Source organism: Sorex fumeus, unplaced genomic scaffold (genome assembly GCF_029834395.1).
Source record: "Sorex fumeus unplaced genomic scaffold, SorFum_2.1 ptg000129l, whole genome shotgun sequence".
Lineage (NCBI taxonomy): Eukaryota > Metazoa > Chordata > Mammalia > Eulipotyphla > Soricidae > Sorex > Sorex fumeus.
Genome location: NW_026606186.1, coordinates 3773335 through 3793402, shown reverse-complemented (window position 1 = coordinate 3793402; position 20068 = coordinate 3773335). Strand labels below are relative to the sequence as shown.

Below are 20068 nucleotides of genomic sequence, written 5' to 3'. Positions count from 1 at the left end.
TTGGGGGCCACGAACCCAGCAATAATCAGGGGTTCTCCTGGCTCTGCACTCAGGAATCACTCCGGCATGATGGTGGGACTATATAGGGAGCCAAAGAAAGAACCAAGGTCCTGTGACTGAAAGACAAGACCCCTAACCGCTCTGCTCCCGCTGCAGCCGCTCTAGCTGCGTGCGTGATCCTTAATCACCCTACACCTAACGTTGAAGCAAAGTACAGGGCAGGAAATCTTAAAACTTGAGAAAGTCGGGCCGCGGTAGTTCTGCATAATCGCCACGAGGTGGCGCTGTGGGCGCTTTCATCCCTTCCCAGACCGTTTCTCTAAGAATTTTCCATCCTCGGGTTTGCTTCAATGTTCAGTATGAGGTAGTTAAGGATCGAGCACTCAGCTTCGACAGGTGCAGCGGGAGGAGAGCCGTGCGGGTGCTTGTCTTTCACGCGTGACAGGTGACCAGGGTTCGATTCCCGCCTTCAGACCTTCTTGGAGTATAGAGCTGAATCTCCTCGTGAGGTTTGGGTGGGTTGCCCCAGCTTGGTTTCTGGACAACAAGGGGTTCAGGGCTTTGTTCCTGGTCTGGAACGTGCAAGGCAAGGTTATTATTATTCTTTTTTTAAAAAAAAATTTTTTTCTCTTTGCTCTGAGCAAGAAAAGTTCTGAACGCATCTTGCGATGTCTGTGGCCAAGCCCTTTGAATGTGTCCTGCTATGGGCAACCCACACTGCGTCACCCCACATTCTGAGGGTGCCCCGACCCTCTCCTACAAGGACCTGGGGGATGGACGAGGATGCATCTCCGAACACCTCAAGTGAGGGAATTCGCCATCAAGGAACTGGGGCTGCACTGTTTGAATTTTCCTGTTTGAAACAAACTTGCAGGCTATCGAATGTAGCCTGTCCACAGGGCAGAGTCTGGCAAACTCCCCGTGGCGTACCAAATATGCCAAATACCAGTAACAATGATGGGTCTCATTCTCCTAAATAGCCTTGAATATAATCTCAGGGCTAGGATGAAAGAGACGTTACTGGGGCCTGCTCGAGGCAATCGACGAATAACAGGATGATGAATGAATGAATGAAATGAAACAAACCCAAGGATGGAAAATTTTAGATCTTAGGGCCTGGGGAGGGACGGAAACAACCCACGGCGCCATCTCGTGGCGATTCCGCAGAACTGCCGCGGCCCGACTTTTCCCACGCTTAAGATTTCCAGCCCTGGGGCTGGAGAGATTGCACAGCGGGGAGGTCGTTTGCCTGGCACGGGCTGACTCGGTTTCGATCTTCGGCATCCCGAAGGGTCCCCGGAGCACCGCCAGAAGTGCGGGTGTGGTCCCCGAAACACGGAGGATTCCTTCATGCCCAACTTGGGGGGGCGTGGGGGGAGGTCGAGCTGAATCTTGCTTCCACCACCTTCAGACCCAGAAGGTGAGTCCTTTGGTTCATGGGTGGGAGGGGCTGCGACCACCACTCCACTCTGCCTCAGGGTTCTGAGTCCGGAGGACCCTGGCTTCACTCCCCCTCGGTGTGCTGCCTGGGGGTGTGACCCTGACTCTGTCCTCTCTTGTCCCTCACAGGTGCTGCACAGCCCAGACAGGTCCCCTGGGAGAAGAGGCTCTATGGGATCTCGGGCACCCCAGGGCACGAGGGATCCGAGGGTCTGTGCGGGATCCCTGGCCCCGTGCTGAGTAGGGTGAGAATGGGGTGAGCTCCCCTGTGGGCTGCTGGCAGGGCTGGGGGCATGTCCACTGTGTCTGGCGTGTGTAGACCCCCGTTGTTCTGCCTGCTGGGAAGAATGTCCCACACTGAGCCCCCACCCACCTCTGCCACACTCGCTGTGCCCTCACCCGCACTGATGTCCACACTGCTCCTGGCCACTGAGTATTCGTCCGACCCTCTTCCTGTCTCTTCCTGCCCCACCCTGAAACCTGGGACCCAGACCCTGTCACCCCTAGCCGCTCTGGGAGCGCGAGACATCACACAGGGGCTCACCCAGTCCTGTTCTCTGTCCAGCCCCCCCCTGGCCTTCCAGGGCTGAAGGGAGAGGCCGGCCTCAAGGGGGAAAAGGTGAATCCCCCAGCCCCTCTGGTGCCTCCAGGGTGAAGATCCCCAACCCCCTCACGCCTTCTCCCCTCCAGGGCCACATTGGACTCATCGACCCCAACAGCTCCCCCAGGGAGGTGGGCGGAAAGGGGGACTGAGAACTGCCCAGCATGCAGGGTCCCCGGGGTCCCAGGGAGAGCCTGTAAGTGCCCCACAGTAGGGAGGGAGGGGTGAGGGTGTGTTTGCAGATTGGGGGTGCTGGGAGGAGGATGGGAGAAGTGTCAGACCTGTGACTTAGAGGGACTGTGTGTGGGCCTGAGGGGCGAATTCATTCAAGAATGACCCTTGTGTCTTCTCCCAGGGCACCCGTGGTCCCAAGGGTTCTCTGGGTCCACCCGGTCCCCTGGCATGGCAGTGAGTAGGTGGGATTGTGGGGTGTGGGGGTCCTTATGGTGGGCGCGTCAGCTGGGCTCTGGTCCTCTTGTCTCCCCCTGCAGGGAGAGAAGCATGCCAAGGGGTCCCCAGTGAGTACTGGCCGTGCCCTCCAGCCCAGCCTGTCACTGTCTCCCTGGCCCAAGGCTGTGGGGGGGCCTGGGAAGAAGCGCTGAGATTCCTGCATGTCAGAATGGGGGGGGGGAGAGTTGGAGCCAGGGAACAGCGGGCAGCTGCCCGGGTTCCATCCCTGGCACCCCATAGGGTCCCCAAGCCCACCAGGGGTGCTCTGTGAGCACTGAGCAGGGAGGAAGCCTGAGCAGCTGGGGGTGGGCACAAAACAAAATGGTAATGAGAAACATGTGTCAGACATGATGCTGAGATCTGTGTGTGAGTGTGTGTGTTTGTGTGTGAGTGCATGTGTCTGTGTGTGCATGTGCGTGTCTGTGCAGGAGTATGCATGTATCTGTCTGTACAAGCATGTCTGTTTGCACAAGTGTGCATGTCTATTTATGTGTATATCTCTGTACATGTGTGCCACATGTGTCTGTGTATGTGTGTCTATACACGTGCATGTGTGTCTGCGGGAGTGTGCATGCATCTGTATGTACATGTGTGTCTGTACATGTGTGCGTACATATGTCAGTGTGGGTGTGTGTGCATGTGGGTCTGTGTATGTGTGTATACGCGTGTGTCTGTGTGTGTTGTGGGGGTGTGTGCATGTGGGTCTGTGTGTGCACATGTGAGTATGCGTGTCGGCAGGAATGGGGTATCACACTGCACCCACCACTCCAAATAATTTCTCTCTACAGGGAACACTTGGTCCCTGCAGAGACACGGGATCCCAGGGCTGCCAGGCCTCCCAGTGAGTTGCTCAGCACCGTGCTGGACTGTCCCTCAACAGGGCCCCCAGACCCTAGGGTGGGGCAGGAGGGTCTGGGCTGGGGTGCAGGTGTTGGGGGGTCTCTGGGCTTGTCCCCCTTGCCCCGTGTCCCACTCAGGGGCTGTTTCCCGACTAATCTCTAATCCTTTCCCCCCTTTATATTTCCCTTTCTCACCCCTCACCCCATCCCTGCGTCTCCCCACTGGGCACCCACTCCCCAGGGGTCCCAGGCCAAGCTGCAGACACTGCTCCAGCGTCACCGCCAGGGGCTCCCCGGCCCTGAAGACGGCCTAGAGGAGGTGTTGGCCTCTGTGTCCTCACTGAAACAGGAGCTGGAGTGACTGCTCTGGCCACCAAGCATGGCTGAGCAACCAGGCCTGGCATGCAGGGAGCTCCAGAGGAACCACCCACAGTTTCTGGATGGTGAGGTGTCCCCCCCAGGCCTGGCAGGGATCCTGGGGTTCCGCCCGCTCACTCACCGTCACACCCCCCAGGGGAGTACTGGATTGTCCCCAATCAGGGCTGTGCCCGGGATGTGCTCACGGTTTCCTACAACTTCACGGCTGGAGGCCAGACCTGTCTCTACATGGACAAGAAGTTTGAGACGGTGAGTACCGGGTTGGGGGTACTGGGGGCCCCCACAGGATATGCCCACTCCAGGCTTGTGGCAGATTTGTGGGACTGGTGCATACATGTTGCCAGCTTGCAGGCACGCTGTCCACATTCCCCATTATATATATTTTTGTGGGTGGCCACACCTGGCAGTGCTCAGGGGTCATTCCTTGCACTGTACTCAAGTCTCACTCCTGGCAGTGCTTGAGGGACCCTGTGGGATGCTGGGAATCGAACCCAGGTCAGTCATTGTATGGGCAGCACCCTCTCCTCTGTGCCATCACTCTGGCCCCCTGGCTCCTGAGACAAACCCTTCTACCCGAATAGCCACATTTGGGTCCCGGGCCTGCTTTACTTGGGACCAACGTCTTCTCTCTTGCATTTCTCTCTCTCTGTCTCTCCGTCTCTGTCTCTGTCTCTCTCTCTCCTTCCTCAGAGCTTCCAGATAAAACCTGTTTGTACTTAAAAAGAACAAAGATCTGGAAGGCCAAAGAGATAGTTCAGTGGGGAGGTGCTTGCCTCGCAAGTAGCTGGTCCAGGTCTGATCCCCAGTACACTGAAGGGTCCTTCAGACCTGCCAGGAGTCAGCCATGAGCACCGCCAGGTATGGACCGCAAACAAATTAGTAATAATCATTATTTGTCTTTGGGCCACATGTAGCAATGCTCAGGGATCACTCCTGGCAGGGTTCTGGGGACCTGGGTCAGCCGTGTGCATGGCAGGAGTCTCCAGTATTATCTAGCCACCCTGAGGGCAAGAGGGGATGGTGGGTGGTGACAAGCTGGGAGATGTGGCCCCAAGGGAGCTTGGTGACATTGTCATCACTGGTTGCACTTGGCTTCACTGGAGACATCTGGGAGACAGTGTGAGGCAGGCAGCACGTGGGACTTGCCCCACACAGGCTGAGAGGGAGCCGAGAACCAGGGGCATTTGCCCACCAAATCCATCTGCCCATCATTGCTTGAAGAGTGTGTGCTGGATCGAACCTCTCCTGTGCTGGGGGCCAAAATGTCAGTACAGCCTGACCTGCGATTTAAGACTAACCTCTTCTTGGAAGAATGTTAAAATACATTGTGTAAGTTTCTGAGCTATGCCCGGGCTAAGTGCCATGAGCCCACTGCTAGGGCTCACACCATGATTTATTGAAAATCTGCATGTTTTGTCAATTTCCCATTCTGCCCATTTCCTCATGTAATCAATTATAATAGGCTAGCTTGGGAGAAATAAATCTGGAGCTTGATCGGAGTCTTGACTTGTTCCTGTTCTTCTGTCTCTTTTTTTCCCACTCGCGCACCCTCTCCCGGTTATCCACGTTGACTAGTCCCGCGGGTCGGGGCACTCCTGAAGCCCACAAGCTCTCTGGGAGATCCAGATGGCTCCAGTTTCCAGTCTGGGATGACAAGGCCACAAGGGCCAGGGCAGGGACTGAGGAGGTAGCTCAGGAGGCGGGGCGCATGCCTTGCACGTGCAAAGACCGAGTTTTGATCCATGGCACAAATGTTCCCCACACACAGGTATGACCCTGGCAACCCTCAGCACCTCAAGGCCCGAGCCCTCTCACCAGGAGGGGCCCCCAAACCCCTGAGCACAGCTTAGGTAGTTGACCCCCCCCCAAAAAATAAAAATGACCCTAGTGGGAGGCACCCAGAGCCTGTGTTCCACTGACCCCCTGTGTCCCCCAGGGGGTGAAACTGGTCTCATGGTCCAGGGAGAAGCCAGAAAGCTGATACAGCTCCTTCCGACGAGGGAAGAAGGTCAGTCATGGCGTTGGGCCATGGGTGGGCTGGGAGGAGAGAGGCTGGCTCACCGGAGAGGGCGGGGGACCCACAGGCATGGTGGGAGTTTGGGGGCTGTGCGTGCTGCAAGGACTCACAGGCCTCCCGGGGACAAGATGTAGATGACTGGGGTCAGTGACTGGGAGACCAGGGACAAGTGAGTCAACACCAGGAACAGACTCTACAGAATTAAGAGAGGCTCAGCTGGATTTTTTTAATTGTGGGGTGTGTGTGTGTGTGTGTGTGTGTGTGTGTGTGTGTGTGTGTGTGTACAAGATAGTTTTCTTTTTTCTTTTCCTTTTTGGGCTACACCCAATGACGCTCAGGGCTAACTGCTGGCTCTGCATCCTGGAATTACTCCTGGCTGTGCTCAGGGGAACACGATGGGATGCCGGGAATCGGAATCGAACCCGGGTCTGCCGTGTGCAAGGCTATGTGACCTCCCCCACTGTACCATTGCTCGGTCCCCAGCAAGATAGTTTTTTTTTCTTTTTGGGTCACACCCATTGATGCTCAGGGGTTATTCCTGGCTCTGCACTCAGGAATTACTCCTGGCGGTGCTTGGGGGACCATATGGGATGCCGGCGATGGAACCCAGGTTGGTTGCGTGCAAGGCAAACGCCCTACCCGCTATGCGGCCCGCAACAAGGTAGTTTTTATAGAAACTTACTTAGTAAGGTTTAGAGAGAAGCATGCGCTGGGGAGAGAGCACAGGCGTCTCCAGAGGGAAAGAGGCTTAGCCCGGCCACAGTGATGTCCATCGGGGACCCGCTGACCTTGCACGTGTGGATCGGGGTTTGATTCCGGGCACCCCATAATGTCCCCTGAGCCCTGCCAGGAGTGACCTCTGAGCACCACCGGGTGTGCAAAGCCAAAGCCAAGTGCAAACAGGAGGAAAAGCCGGGGCTGGCTGGCCTGTACCTGGTGGCCCGCTGGCCCCCGACTCCAGCCCGGGCACCCGCAAATCTCCTAAGTGGACGCGGACGGGGCCTGGTGGGCAGCGAGCAGCGGACCTTCCTGTCCCTGCTGAGCACCGGCGCCCGCGGACCCGCACCTGCCTGTGCCAGAACTCCGCCTCGGCCTGGACGCGACTGCGGGGGGTCAGGGCCCTCCGCTGAGCTGCTTGCTGAGGGCCAGCGGGCCAGGAGCTGGGCCCCAACCGGACGGCGGTGGCCGCGCTCCGGGCCCCCCAGGACGGCGGCCGAGTCCGCGGAGCGGGCGGCGGGAACGCGCAGGGGTGTCTCCGAGCCCCTGGCCCGCCCTGCCCGCACCCCGCAGATCCAGAGGGGCCAGGCCCAGACCCTGTTGGAATTCAGCACCGATAGGGACGCGTCCTGCCGCTGCTTTAGGCCGTGGCCGCTGCCTTCGCACAGCCTGAACAGAAGTTCGGCTTCCAGCTGGGGCCTGTCTGCGTCAGTAGCTGAGAGTCTCGGGGGTCCCGGGAGGGGGCACAGACTGGTGCTGAGGCCTCGAGCTGCCCTATCTATCTTCACCTGCAACTGCCTCACGGTCAGACAAGAGGAATCTCCTTCCGTCTTCAGCCCCTGGGGAGACCCCAAACTTCTCTCCTCCTCTCTTGGGGGGGGGCGCAGCGGAAGTTTAGCTGGAAGTTTAGCACCCCTGTACCCCATAGGAAGGACTTCCAGCTCGAAGCTGATACGGCCCCCCAAACCTTCCTCCCACCCTGTCACCCCCCCCACAAAAAAAAACTCTGGTGCTTCCAAACCTTCTTGTTGACCACTGGGTTCCCTCTTGTTTGGCAGAGACTGCCCATTGGTTTCCACTAACACTTGGGGGAGCAGGGCGTGTGGTGGGGGTCCCCAAGTGTAGGAACCAAAGTCGGACTCCAAAAGGAACTGGGTCCCCCTGGAGGAGCTTGTGTGACACTCCCCTCAGCCCAGCTCCTGATGCTGCCCCACCCCTCCTGCCTCTGACCAACTCCCCCAAATCATTGGGCCAGATCAGGAGATGTGGATCGGGTGGAGTGGAGTGGGGGTTGAGGGGTGACCCCTGATCCCAGTGGTGCTGCCTTCATTCTCAAGGGATGTATGTGCCAAGAGGAGGCCGCCTGTGGTGGATTCGACTCGCTTACACCAGCCAAGGGCTGGAGGGGATGAGAGAGTCCAGCATCTTCCGGTCCTGCAGCGCCCTGCTGAGAATCAGAGAATAAACTGGTCTGTGCTGCCTGGGGCTCGCCCCACTCACTCTCTGCGTGGAGGGACACCCAGTGAGCAGTGCTCGAGAGCGAACAGGGTGACACAGGAGAGGCTTGCCTTCCTGCATTCCATGTCTCCAACCAACTCAGTTCTAAAGGTCTCCTGCAATAGGGCAGGAGAAACGTGGGTAGAAAAGCACTGCCCTTTCAGCAGTTAAACCGGGTGCGAATCCATATAGTTCTCTGAGCACCTACAGGAGTAATTAATGAAAGAATAGCCAGGAATCATCCCAGAACATTACCAGATGTGGCCCCCCCAATCAGAAACTAGCAAACAAAAACCATAACCTCAGTTTGCCAACTGAGTTCACCTCAGGCCCCAGGTACTGAGCTGAATCTTGCTTCGACCTCACCACCTACACATAAGAACAGGGAAACATTATTTCAATAAATGTAGGGTGATGGGGTTCTTCGAGATAGAATACGCGGGAGGCAATACTTTGTTCAACACAGATCAATTCCCGGCATTGTGTAGGGTCCCTTAGCACCCCCAGGAGTTCTGCTGTGGCCACCGACCCCACTCCCCAATAAAGAACCCAGTGTCACTTGCCCACAGAGTCAGTACGGAGGGTGAGGAGGGGACGAAGATCATGTTTATGTTCCCCCAAACCCCACTGGGAATAGCAAATTCTGAACACCCAAATAAGAAGCCAGAGATGCTTGTGGGGCCAGTCAATGTGGGGGGCTGTGGAGGGCGGCAAGCATCTGGTTGGGGGGGGGGCACACGGAGCAATGCTCAGGGCGTGGTCCCTCCAATCATTAACTATTCCTGTCGGTGCTCAGGGGACCATATGGGGTGCAAGAGTTCCAAACCGATGCAAGGCAAGCGCCTAACCCACTATTATCTCACTATCTTCCCAGGCTGCGTGTTTGATCCTTAATGACCCCCAGCATTGAAACGAACCCCAGGACTGGAAATCTCAAGGGTGGGAAACTCAAGCCGCAGCAGTTTCGCGTAACCGCCACGAGATGGCACTGTTGGGCGTCTCTGTCCCTCCCTAGGCCCGTTTCTCTAAGAAATTTCACCCTTGGGTTTGCTTCAATGTTAGGTATGGGGTAATTAAGAATTCAGCTTGCAGCCTGTGGCATGCAGCAGTAGCAGAGCCTTTAGGGATCTTGCCTTGCGTCCTGCAGACTTGAGCACCTTCGCTGGTATCCCATATGGTCCTCTAATTATGCCAAGAGTGATTCCTGACTACAGAGCCAGTAGTCACCCCTGAGCATCAATTGTGACCCTTCAAAACATAAAGGTAAAGGTAAAGGCCCTCCCGTTGATCGTCGATTTGCTCGAGCGGGCCCAGTAACGTCTCCATTGGAGACTTTGTTGTTACTGTGTCTGGCATATCGAATACTCTCAGTAGCTTGCCGGGCTCTCCGAGAGGGGCGGAGGAATCGAACTCGGGTCGGCCATGTTGGCCGCTTGTAAGGCAAACGCCCTACCCGCTGTGCTATCGCTCCAGAGAACGCCCTCAGAAATATGGGGTGGGGTGCACAGTAACAGGAAACTTTTATGAAGCACTTCAGCCAGAGAATTGGCAGAGTGGGTTTAGAACTTGTCTTGCTCAGAGAGAACATAACAGTTTTGTTTAATTTTTTTAAAAATGAAAACTTGCCTTCCTTGTGGCAGACGAAGTTCAATGCCAGGCATTTCTAATGGGCCCCAGAACCCCGCGGGCCCACACCAACCCCCCATATAATATTGAAAATCCTCAGCAGTAGGGTTGGAGCAATAGCACATCGGTTAGGGCATTTGCCTTGCACGTGGTTGAACAGGGTTCGATTCCCAGCATCCCATATGGTCCTCTGAGCACCGCCAAAAGTAATTCCTGAGTGCTGAGCCAGGAGAAACCCTTGTACATCGCTGGGTGTGAGCCAAAAAGCAACAACAAAAAAAAATCCTCAGCAGAATTGTACATGCATTTAGAATTTTCAAGGAAGGAGATTGGCTGCCAAGGTTCATTATTGCCATTTTTAGTCAAGTTCTTCCCAACCCACCCCAAGTTCCTCTGATGGCAGGTAACTTCACCCCAAACTTCTGGAGTTGAATCTGGCCTCTGCCATCCTCCTTACGGAAAACAGAGGACTTGGGACTTTTCGTTTGTACAGGAACCCCAAAGTTCTCTTAGGGAGGGAGGAAGATACACTGTCAGAAATGTGGGGTGTTGGGGGATGAAATGACAGGGCTGGAGACCTGTAAGAACGGGTTTGCTTGAAGAGATCGTACTGCAGGAAGGCACATTCATCTTCTGTGCTCTCCCGGGGTTCCATCTCAGGCACAGTACAGGACCACCTGACTGCCCTAAAAAAAGTTGTGGCAGGGTTTTGTTTGAACCGTGAAAGGGTTTTGTTTGTGTTTCGGGGACCACACCCGGCGATTTCGGGGGGTTACTCCTGCCCCTGCACTCAGGAATCACTCCTGACGGTGCTCCGAGGAATGTATGGAGTGCAGAGATAGAACACGGATCTCTCCATTCAAGGTAAGTGCCCTCCCGGCACAGTTTTCGATCCATGTGCTTGATCCTTAATGATCCCATACTAAACATTGAAGCAAAGAAAAGGGCTTGAAATCTTTTTTTTTTTTTTACTTTTTGGGTCACATGCAGCGATGCACACGAATTACTCCTGGTTCATGCACTCAGGAATTACGACGACGGTGCTGAGGGGACCACATGGGATGCTGGGAATCAAACCCAGATCGACCACACGCAAGGCAACCGCCCTACCCACCGCCCTACCCACTGTGCTATTGCTCCAGCCCCTGGAAATCTTAAGCGTGGAAAAGCCGGGCTGCGGCAGTCCCGCAGAAACGCCACGAGATGGCGCTGTGAGGAGTTTCCGTCCCTTCCCAGGCCCATTTCTCTAAGAATTTCCCACTCTTAAGAAAATTTGGGGGGCCGCCTCCGCCTCGGCTATCCCCGGCTCGCCCCCTCGGCCGGCCGCCGGGCCCCGGGCCGCGCCGCCAGGGAGCCCCCCAGGCCGCGGCTCGGGGGCCGCCACCCCCGCCGAGCCGCCCGCCCGCCCCGCGCAGCCCGGCGGAGGAGGAGGAGGCGGAGGCGGAGACGGAGGCGGCGGCGGAGGCGGCGGCGGAGGAGGAGGAGGCGGAGGCGGAGGCGGCGGCGGCGGCGGCGGAGGCGGAGGGCACTGCGGCGGGCCCCGGATCGGGCGCCAGAGCGGCAGCGGCTTCGGCGGCAGCGGCGGCCCGGGCTGATGCAGCGGGACGCGGCGGCCCGAGCCCCCGCCCCGGGGCCCCTGCTCCCCGCGCCACCCCCGACCGGGACCTCGGCCGGCCGCCGCGGCGGCGGCGCCTCCTCCTCCTCCGCAGCTCCGGCTCCTCCTGGCCTCCCGGGAACTACAAGTCCCAGGGGGCCTGGCGGCGGGCGGCGGGCGGAAGAGGCGGGGCCGGCGCCGCGAGGCCGGAAGTGGTCGTGGAGGCGGAAGTGGCGCGGCCGCGGAGGGCCCTGGAGCGCGGCCGCGGGACCCGGAGCGGGCGCGGCGGCGGCGGCGGCGGCGGCGGCGGCAGGGGGCGGCGCGCTGGAGGCGGCCATGGCCAAGCGGTACGACTCGGTGGAGTGCCCCTTTTGTGACGAGGTGACCAAGTACGAGAAGCTGGCGAAGATCGGCCAGGGCACCTTCGGGGAGGTGTTTAAGGCCAACCATCGCAAGACCGGCCAGAAGGTGGCTCTCAAGAAAGTGCTGATGGAGAACGAGAAAGAGGGGTTCCCCATCACGGCTCTGCGGGAAATCAAGATCCTTCAGCTCCTAAAGCACGAGAACGTCGTCAACTTGATTGAGATCTGTCGGACCAGAGCTTCCCCTTATAACCGCTGCAAGGGGAGCATCTACCTGGTGTTCGATTTCTGCGAGCACGACCTGGCGGGCCTGCTGAGCAACGTGTGGGTCAAGTTCACGCTGGCCGAGATCAAGCGGGTCATGCAGATGCTGCTCAACGGCCTCTACTACATCCACCGCAACAAGATCCTGCACAGGGACATGAAGGCCGCCAACGTGCTCATCACCCGAGATGGGGTCTTGAAGCTGGCCGACTTCGGGCTGGCCCGGGCCTTCAGCCTGGCCACGAACAGCCAGCCCAACCGCTACACCAACCGCGTGGTGACGCTCTGGTACCGGCCCCCGGAGCTGCTGCTCGGGGAGCGGGACTACGGCCCCCCCATTGACCTGTGGGGTGCCGGGTGCATCATGGCGGAGATGTGGACCCGCCGCCCGATCATGCAGGGCCACACGGAGCAGCACCAGCTCGCCCTCATCAGCCAGCTCTGTGGCTCCATCACCCCGGAGGTCTGGCCGAAGGTGGACAAGTACGAGCTGTTCGAGAAGCTGGAGCTGGTCAAGGGCCAGAAGCGGAAGGTGAAGGACAGGCTGAAGGCCTCCGTGCGCGACCCCTACGCGCTGGACCTCATCGACAAGCTGCTGGTGCTGGACCCGGCACAGCGCATCGACAGCGACGACGCCCTGAACCATGACTTCTTCTGGTCCGACCCGATGCCCTCGGACCTCAAGGGCATGCTGTCCACCCACCTGACGTCCATGTTCGAGTACCTGGCGCCGCCACGCCGGAAGGGCGGTCAGATCGCGCAGCAGGCCACCAGCCAGAGCCGCAACCCCGCCACCACCAACCAGACGGAGTTCGAGCGTGTCTTCTGAGCATTGCGGCTCCCCGCGGGACTGCCTGCCTGCCGGGGGCCACGGGGGTCTGTGTCCCCCTCTGCACACACATTATTCAATCCCCACCCGGGGCTCCGGCAGCCCGGCCCAGCAGGCTGGAGGGCCTCGAAGAAAGAAGTCTCGGAGGGGTGCCAGGCCCACCTCGCTTTGTTGTTGGGTTTTGGTGGGGGTGCCTTCCCGGGGAACCCCGCGGGGGGTGGGGGGGTGGGCAGAGAGCCTCCCCGAGTCCCCAGTGACTTGCTAAGGGTTCTTAGCATTGTGGCAAGAGGGAAGGGGTCCTTCTCGGTTGAGAGGCAGAAGTGGGGCGCCGGCCTGGGAAGGGCCTGCCCTTGGTCTGTCCTCCCCACCGGTACTGGGGCTGGTCAGCGCTTGGTTTCTTCCATAGGCTATTACCGTGGGTTTTGCGTTGGATTGTTTGGAGACCTCCCTGAATGCAGTTAGGTCCGTTGCGATTAGAGTTGTCTTTTTCAGTAAAAAAAAAAAGAAAATTTGGGTTGCCCACAACAACCCAAATTTGGGTTTGGGTTGTTTGGGTTGCCCATAACAGGAAACATTCAAAGAATTTGATCACAGACATCGCTTGCTCAGAGCGAAGAGAACAAAAAATGTAAGAAAATAAACTTGCCTGGCTCGGTCCAGGCCAGGTCCAATCCTCGGCACCCCTCGAGGTTCAGAGACAAAGCTAGGGCAACCCACTCCGAGATACAGCTATGTACCCCACAGAGATCTGAAGGCTGGAATCAAACCCTTGTTACTCAAGTGAAAGACGGGCTCTCCTACCGCTGCACCTGTGGAAGCGGTTTGCTTGATCCTTAATTACCCCATACTTAACACTGAAGCTAACACAAGGTGGGGGGTAATTCTTAAGAGAAACGGGGCTGGGGTGGGAAGGAAACGCCTACAGCGCCTTCTCATGGCATTCTGGGGAAACTACCACGGCCCAACTTTTCCACGCTTACGATTTCCAGCCCTTTTCTTTGTTTCAATGTCAGGTATGGGGACATTCAGGATCAAGTGGCTTCACTTGGGTCGCTGCAGCGGGAGCAGAGCGGTTAGTGGTCTTGGCTTGCAGTGCCAGGCCCCTGGTTCTTTCTTCGGCTCCCCATACAGCCCCACCATCATGCCGGGGTCATTCCTGAGTGCAGGGTCAGGAGAACCTCTGAGCGCCTCCGAGAACTTAGGGGAATCTTGCTAGGGGTGGGAAGAGACACCTCGGCGGATGGGCTCCCTCTTGGTTTGGAAGGTGGTCATGGCCGCTACAACAGAGAAGGCAGGATTTGCTAAGCGAAGGTCGGCTGGTTCAGGGACATCGTTCCTGACACTGTCGAACCCCCACCTCCTCCCAGAAGACCGCACCCATTGCAGGGCCACCTCCGGACAGCCTGAGCCAGCCGACAGTTTCGCCTGGGTTGCCTCTCCCCTTCCCCCTTCCCCAATCAACCAAGTGTCCCCACGTCCTTTGTTCCTTTCAAGATTCCCGTGCCCACCTTCCCCCTGGAACCCCTGAGCATGAGCCCAACTCCCTCCGCCTCTCCCCGCACACCCGGGCTTCTGCAGCAGCCTCCGGCCCAGTTTGTAAAATACTCCGAGCTCCAAACTGGCTCGCCGGCACTCCGCAGGACTGCGCCCTCCGAGTTCCTGAGTCGGGGTCAGAAAAAGGGCTAGTTTTCCAACCTAGCTGTAACTAGGGGGTCACTCCTGGCAGTGTTCAAGAGACCATGAGGGACCAAGGATTGAATCCTAAAATCCATTCCTTAAATCAGACTAGACAGTTAAGTTTATTTTGGCCATGGGCTGCTGGTGATATTGTTTTACTGGGTATATGATTTTTATTTTCTTCCACGTCTCCATCCTAGCTCTTGGGTGATCAGGTGCACTGTCAGTGATCAATAATAGTTTAGAAGCTATCTCTCCGTGAACAGCAACGGGTATTCTATTACTATGCAGGCTGTCAGTTAATCCACATTTAGAGAACACAGACACTTGTCTTAGCCTAATTATCAAGGGTCTGAGGAATGTGAACTGTATTATATATTAACAAGCGGCTCAGTCTGTCATTTAAAACTTTGAGAAAGGTTCTAATGTTACCTCTTTAACTCTGAAATTTCTACTTTACCTCTCTAATTGTGAAATTCTTAGATGGCATCTTCTGATATAAAGAAAGCTGTTGTCTACAATGAAAATATGTTTTATCTGTTTATTATGAAAATTAGCTAGGTCTCTGGAGAACTTATTGTAGTTTTTACATCAGCATATGCTGCTTCCCCTTGCATATTGAAGATTATGGAGATGACCTTTCCTTCTTTCAAAATACAAAAAAAAAAAATAACAATTACTGCCTTTCTTTTGGGGTGGGGGCTGAGGAAAAGAATTTGGGCCACATCCAACTGTGTTGGGGCTACTCTCCATTGTGTTTGAGGGATCAAATTGGGTTCTGCTGCATGCAAATCATGCACTCTGTACTATCTTTCTAATCCACTACTCTTTCTTTTTTTTTCTTTTTAACTTTTTAAAATTGAATCATTGTGAGATAGACCCTTAAAAGCTGTTCATGATTGGATTTCAGTCATACAGTATTCCAATACCCATTCCTCCACCAATATACGTTTCCCAGCACCAGGGTCCCCAAGGTTCCCGCCCATAACCCCCATCCCCCACTCCTTAACCCCTGCCTGCACTTTTCTGCATCTCTCTCTCTCTCTCTCTCTCTCTCTCTCTCTCTCTCTCTCTCTCTCTCTCTCTCCATTCCCTTTAATATTGTGGAGGGTTTTGCCAACCTTGTCTTCAATGTACCTTAATGAATTCCGGTTGGATATTGAGGTCTTTAATCCATTTTGATCTTACTTTTGTACATGGCGTTAGGCAGAGATCTGGGCCCACTTTTTTGCATGTAGCCATCCAGTTTTGCCAGCACAATTTGTTAAAGAGGCTTTCCCTGCTCCACTTTACTTTTCTTGCCCCCTTATCGAAGATTAGATGATCATACCCTTGGGAGGAGATGTCAGTATATTCAACCCTGTTCCATTGGTCTACAGCTCTGCCTGTGTTCCAGTACCTTGCTGTTTCAACTATTACTGCTTTGTAGTAGAGTTTGAAGTTAGGGAGGTTGATTCCTCCCTTTTTCTTTTTCCCAAGAATTGCTTTAGCTATTCATGGGGGCTTATTGTTCCATATGAATTTCAGGAGTGTTTGCTCCATTTCTTTGAAGAATGTCATGGGTATCGTAATAGGGATTGCATTGAATTTGTACAGTGTTTTGGGAATATTGCCATTTTGACAATGTTAATTCTCCCAATTCATGAACAGGGAATATTTTTCCATTTCCTCGTGTCCTCTTTTATTTCCTGAAGTAGCATTTTGTAGTTTTCTTTGTACAGGTCCTTTATTTCCTTAGTTAAGGTGATTCCTAGGTACTTGATTTTCTGGGACACAATTGTGAACGGGATTGTTTTCTTCATGTCACTTTCTTCTCTTTCACTATTTGCGTATAGGAAAGCTATGGACTTTTGGGTATTGATTTTATAGCCTTCAACTTTACTATACAGGTCCATTGTTTCTAGGAATTTCTTGGTAGAGATTTTAGGGTTCTTTAAGTATAGTATTGAGGATGATGCTTGCTGTAGGCTTGTGGTAAATGGCTTTAACTATATTGAGGAAAGTTCCCTCTGTACCCATTTTGGCAAGGGTTTTCATCATAAACAGGTGCTGGATCTTGTCAAATGCTTTCTCTGCATCTATTGATATGATCATATGATTTTTATATTTTCTTTTGTTGATATGATGGATTATGTTGATTGATTTCCGAATGTTAAACCATCCTTGCATTCCCGGGATGAATCCCACTTGATCATGGTGTATGATCTTTTTGAGTAGTTGTTGAATTCTACTTGCTAGTATTTCGTTGAGAATCTTCGCATCCGTGTTCATCAGGGATATCGGCCTATAGTTTTCTTTTCTTGTGGTGTCTTTGTTTCCTTTTTGTTTTAGAAAGATATGGGCTTCATAGAAACTGTTTGGGAGAGTGTCTGTTTTTTCAATTTCCTGGAAAATCTTGAGAAGAACTGGCAATAGGTACTCCTTAAATGTTTGGAAAGGGGCTGGAGCAATAGCACAGCGGGTAGGGCGTTTGTCTTGCACGCAGCCGACCTAGGTTCGATTCCCAGCATCCCATATGGTCCCCTGAGCACTGCCAGGAGTAATTCCTGAGTGCATGAACCAGGAGTAACTCCTGTGCATTGCCGGGTATGGCCCAAAAAGCAAAATAAATAAATAAATAATAAAAAATAAATAAATGTTTGGAAAAATTCGCTAGTGAATCCATCTGGACCTGGGCTTTTGTTTTTGGGAAGACTTTTGATTACAGTTTCAATTTCCTTGATGTTAATAGGTCTATTCAGGTACTCTATATCTTCTTGATTCAGCTTTGGGAGATTATAGGAATCCAGGAATTTATCCATTTCTTCTAGGTTCTCTTGTTTTGTGGCATACAGACTTTCAAAGTAGTCTCTGATGATCTTTTGAATTTCTTTGGTTTCTGTTGTGATATCCCCCTTCTCTTTCTGATTCGGTTTATTAGGGTTCTCTCTCTCTCTCTCTCTCTCTCTCTCTCTCTCTCTTTCTGTTTCTTTGTGAGTGTTGCTAGTAGTTTATCTATACATTTTAAACTTTTACAGTGAAAATTTTTCTCCCTGTTTTTTGTGAAGTAATGTCAAACTTACAGAGAATTTGCGTGAATGTTACAAAAAAACATTTTTTCAAACATTTGAGAGTAAGTTGCCAGTATTGTGCCCTAGCCTCTCTTCCCAATTACCTGCTAACAAAGACATTCTCCTACATAATGTAACATGGCCCTTCACATCTGGAAAAGGAGACATATCCCTGTCATCTACCTCTCAGAACCTGTCAAGTTTTCCCAGCACTTCCCTTTATTTTTTCTATAAAGGACTCATTCATGTCTCTGTGACCTGCTTCCATTTTTACTTATTGATTTATTGACATACTAGCAGTGCTCAAGGCTTATTCCTGGACCTGTGCTCAGGGATCATTCCTGGAGGTACTCGGGGGACCATATATGGTGCTGGGGATCGAACCCAGGTTGGCCATGTACAAGGCAAGAACACTACTAACTGAACTATTACTCTCGCCCCAGATTCCATTTGTATTAGAAAACAAGTCATCGGGGGCAGAGGGTAGGGTGTTTGCCTTGCATACGACTGAGCAAGGTTTTATCCCAGGAGCATCCTATATGGTCCCCTGAGCACCAACCCCTGAGCATTTCTGTGTGTGACCTCCTCCATAAAACCCCACAAATCATTTTTTAAAAAATTTTTAAAGAGAGAGAGAGAACAAAAGGGAATGCCCTGCCACAGAGGCAGGATGGGATGGGGGGATGGGGGGTGGGAGGGATACTGGGATTCGTGGTGGTGGGAAATGGGCACTGGTGGAGAGATGTGTATTTGATCATTGTATAATTGAAACCCAAGCAGAAAAACTTGTAAGTCTACAACTGTACCTCATGATGTCTCACTAATAAAAATTTTAAAAAAATAAAAAATTAAATTAAAAAAATTTTTATTAGTGAAACACCATGAGGTACAGTTGTGGACCTACAAGTTTTTGTGCTTGGGTTTCAGTTATACAATGATCAAGTACCCATCCCTCCACCAGTGCCCATTCTCCACCATCAATAATCCCAGTATCCCTCCCACCAACCCCATTCCCCCATCCCACCCTGATTCTGTGGCAGGGATTTCCCTTTTGTTCTGTCTCTCCTTTTGGGTCCTGTGGTTTGCAAAAGAGGCATTGAGTGGCAATAATGTTTGGTCTCCGGTCTACTTTCTGCATGCATCTTCCATCCTGGGAGGATCCTCCCAACACCTTTTATTTGGTGCTTCCTTCTCTATCTGAGCTGCCTTTTCCCCTAGCATGTGCGGCTGTCCTCCAAGCCATGAAGTAAACCTCCTGTACTTATATCGGCTATTCTTGGGTGTTAGTCTCCTATTGTGTTACTTTATGTTCCCCAGATGAATGCAATCTTTCTATGCCTGTCCCTCTCTTTCTGACTCATTTCACTTACCATGATACTTTCCATGTAGTACCACTTGTATGTAAATTTCATGACTTCATCTTTTCTAACAGCTACATAGTACTCCATTGTGTAGATGTGCCAAAGTTTCTTTAACCAGTCACCTGTTCTCGGGCACTCAGGTTTTTTCCAGATTCTGGCTATTGTAAAGAGTGCTGCAATGAACAAACAATTGCAGATGTCACTTCGACTATACTTTTTTGCCTCTCTGGGATATATTCCCAGGAGTGATATTGCTGGATCAAATGGAAGTTCAGTTTCTAATTTTTTGAGAAACGTCCATACTGTTTTTCAAAAGGGCTGAACCATTCAGCATTCCCACCAGCAGTGAAGGAGAGTCCCTTTCTCGCCACATCCGTGCCAACACCGGTTGCTTTTGTACTTTTGGCTGTGGGCCAGTCTCTGTGGTGTGAGATGATATCTCATTGTTGTTTTGATCTGCATCTCCCTGATGATTAATGATGTAGAGCATTTTCTCATGTGCCTTTTTGCCATACTAATTTTTTCTTTTTTGTTTTTGGGTCACACCTGGCAATGCATAGGGGTTACTCCTGACTCTTCACTCAGGAATTACTCCTGGCGGTGCTCAAGTGACCATATGGGATGCTGGGATTCAAACCCGGGTCGGCCGCGTGCAAGGCAGACGCACTACCTGCTGTGCTATGGCTCCAGCCCCCGGATTTCTTCTTTGAGAAAGTTTCTGTTCATTTTGTCGCCCCACTTTTTGATGGGGTTGGATATTTTGTTCTTGTGGAGTTCAACCAGTACTTTGTATATCCTTGACATCAACCCCTTGTCAGATGTGTATTGGGCGAATATCCTTTCCCATTCTGTAGACTGTCTTTGTATTTTGGTCACTGTTTCTTTTGAGATGCAGAAGCTTCTTAGTTTAAGATAGTCCTATTTGTCTATCTCTGTTTTCACTTGCTTGGCCAGTGGCGTGACATCTTTGAAGATACTATTTCCTTTAATGTCATGGAGGGTTTTGCCAACCTTGTCTTCAATGTACCTTATGGATTCCGGTCAGATGTTGAAGGTCTTTAATCCATTTTGATCTTAATTTTGTACATGTGTTAGGCATACTACTATATAGGTGTTAGGCAGAGATCTGAGCCCATTTTTTGCAGGTAGCTGTCCAGTTTTGTCAGCACAATTTGCTAAAGAGCCTTTCCTTGCCCCACTTCACATTTCTTGCTCCCTAATCAAATATTAGATGATCATATGTTTGGGGAGAGATGTCAGTATATTCATCTGTTCCATTGCTCTTCAGCTTGCCTTTGTTCCAGTATCAAGCTGTTTTAACTATTACTGCTTTGTAGTAGAGTTTGAAGTTAGTGAGATTGATTCC

General features: G+C 52.9%; 1 protein-coding gene across 1 annotated transcript; it reads left to right on the top strand.

Moving 5' to 3' along the window:
- Positions 1–11366: 11366 nt before the first annotated feature.
- LOC130045767 (cyclin-dependent kinase 9-like) lies at positions 11367–12629 on the top strand. Its single transcript, XM_056138607.1, has one exon. It carries the CDS (start codon positions 11496–11498, stop codon positions 12612–12614), a length of 1119 nt encoding a protein of 372 aa, XP_055994582.1. The 5' UTR covers positions 11367–11495; the 3' UTR covers positions 12615–12629.
- Positions 12630–20068: the final 7439 nt, after the last annotated feature.

Coding starts and splice junctions, on each gene's coding strand:
- LOC130045767 (XM_056138607.1), top strand. CDS start 11,496: ATGGCCAAGCGGTACGACTCGGTGGAGTGCCCCTTTTGTGACGAGGTG.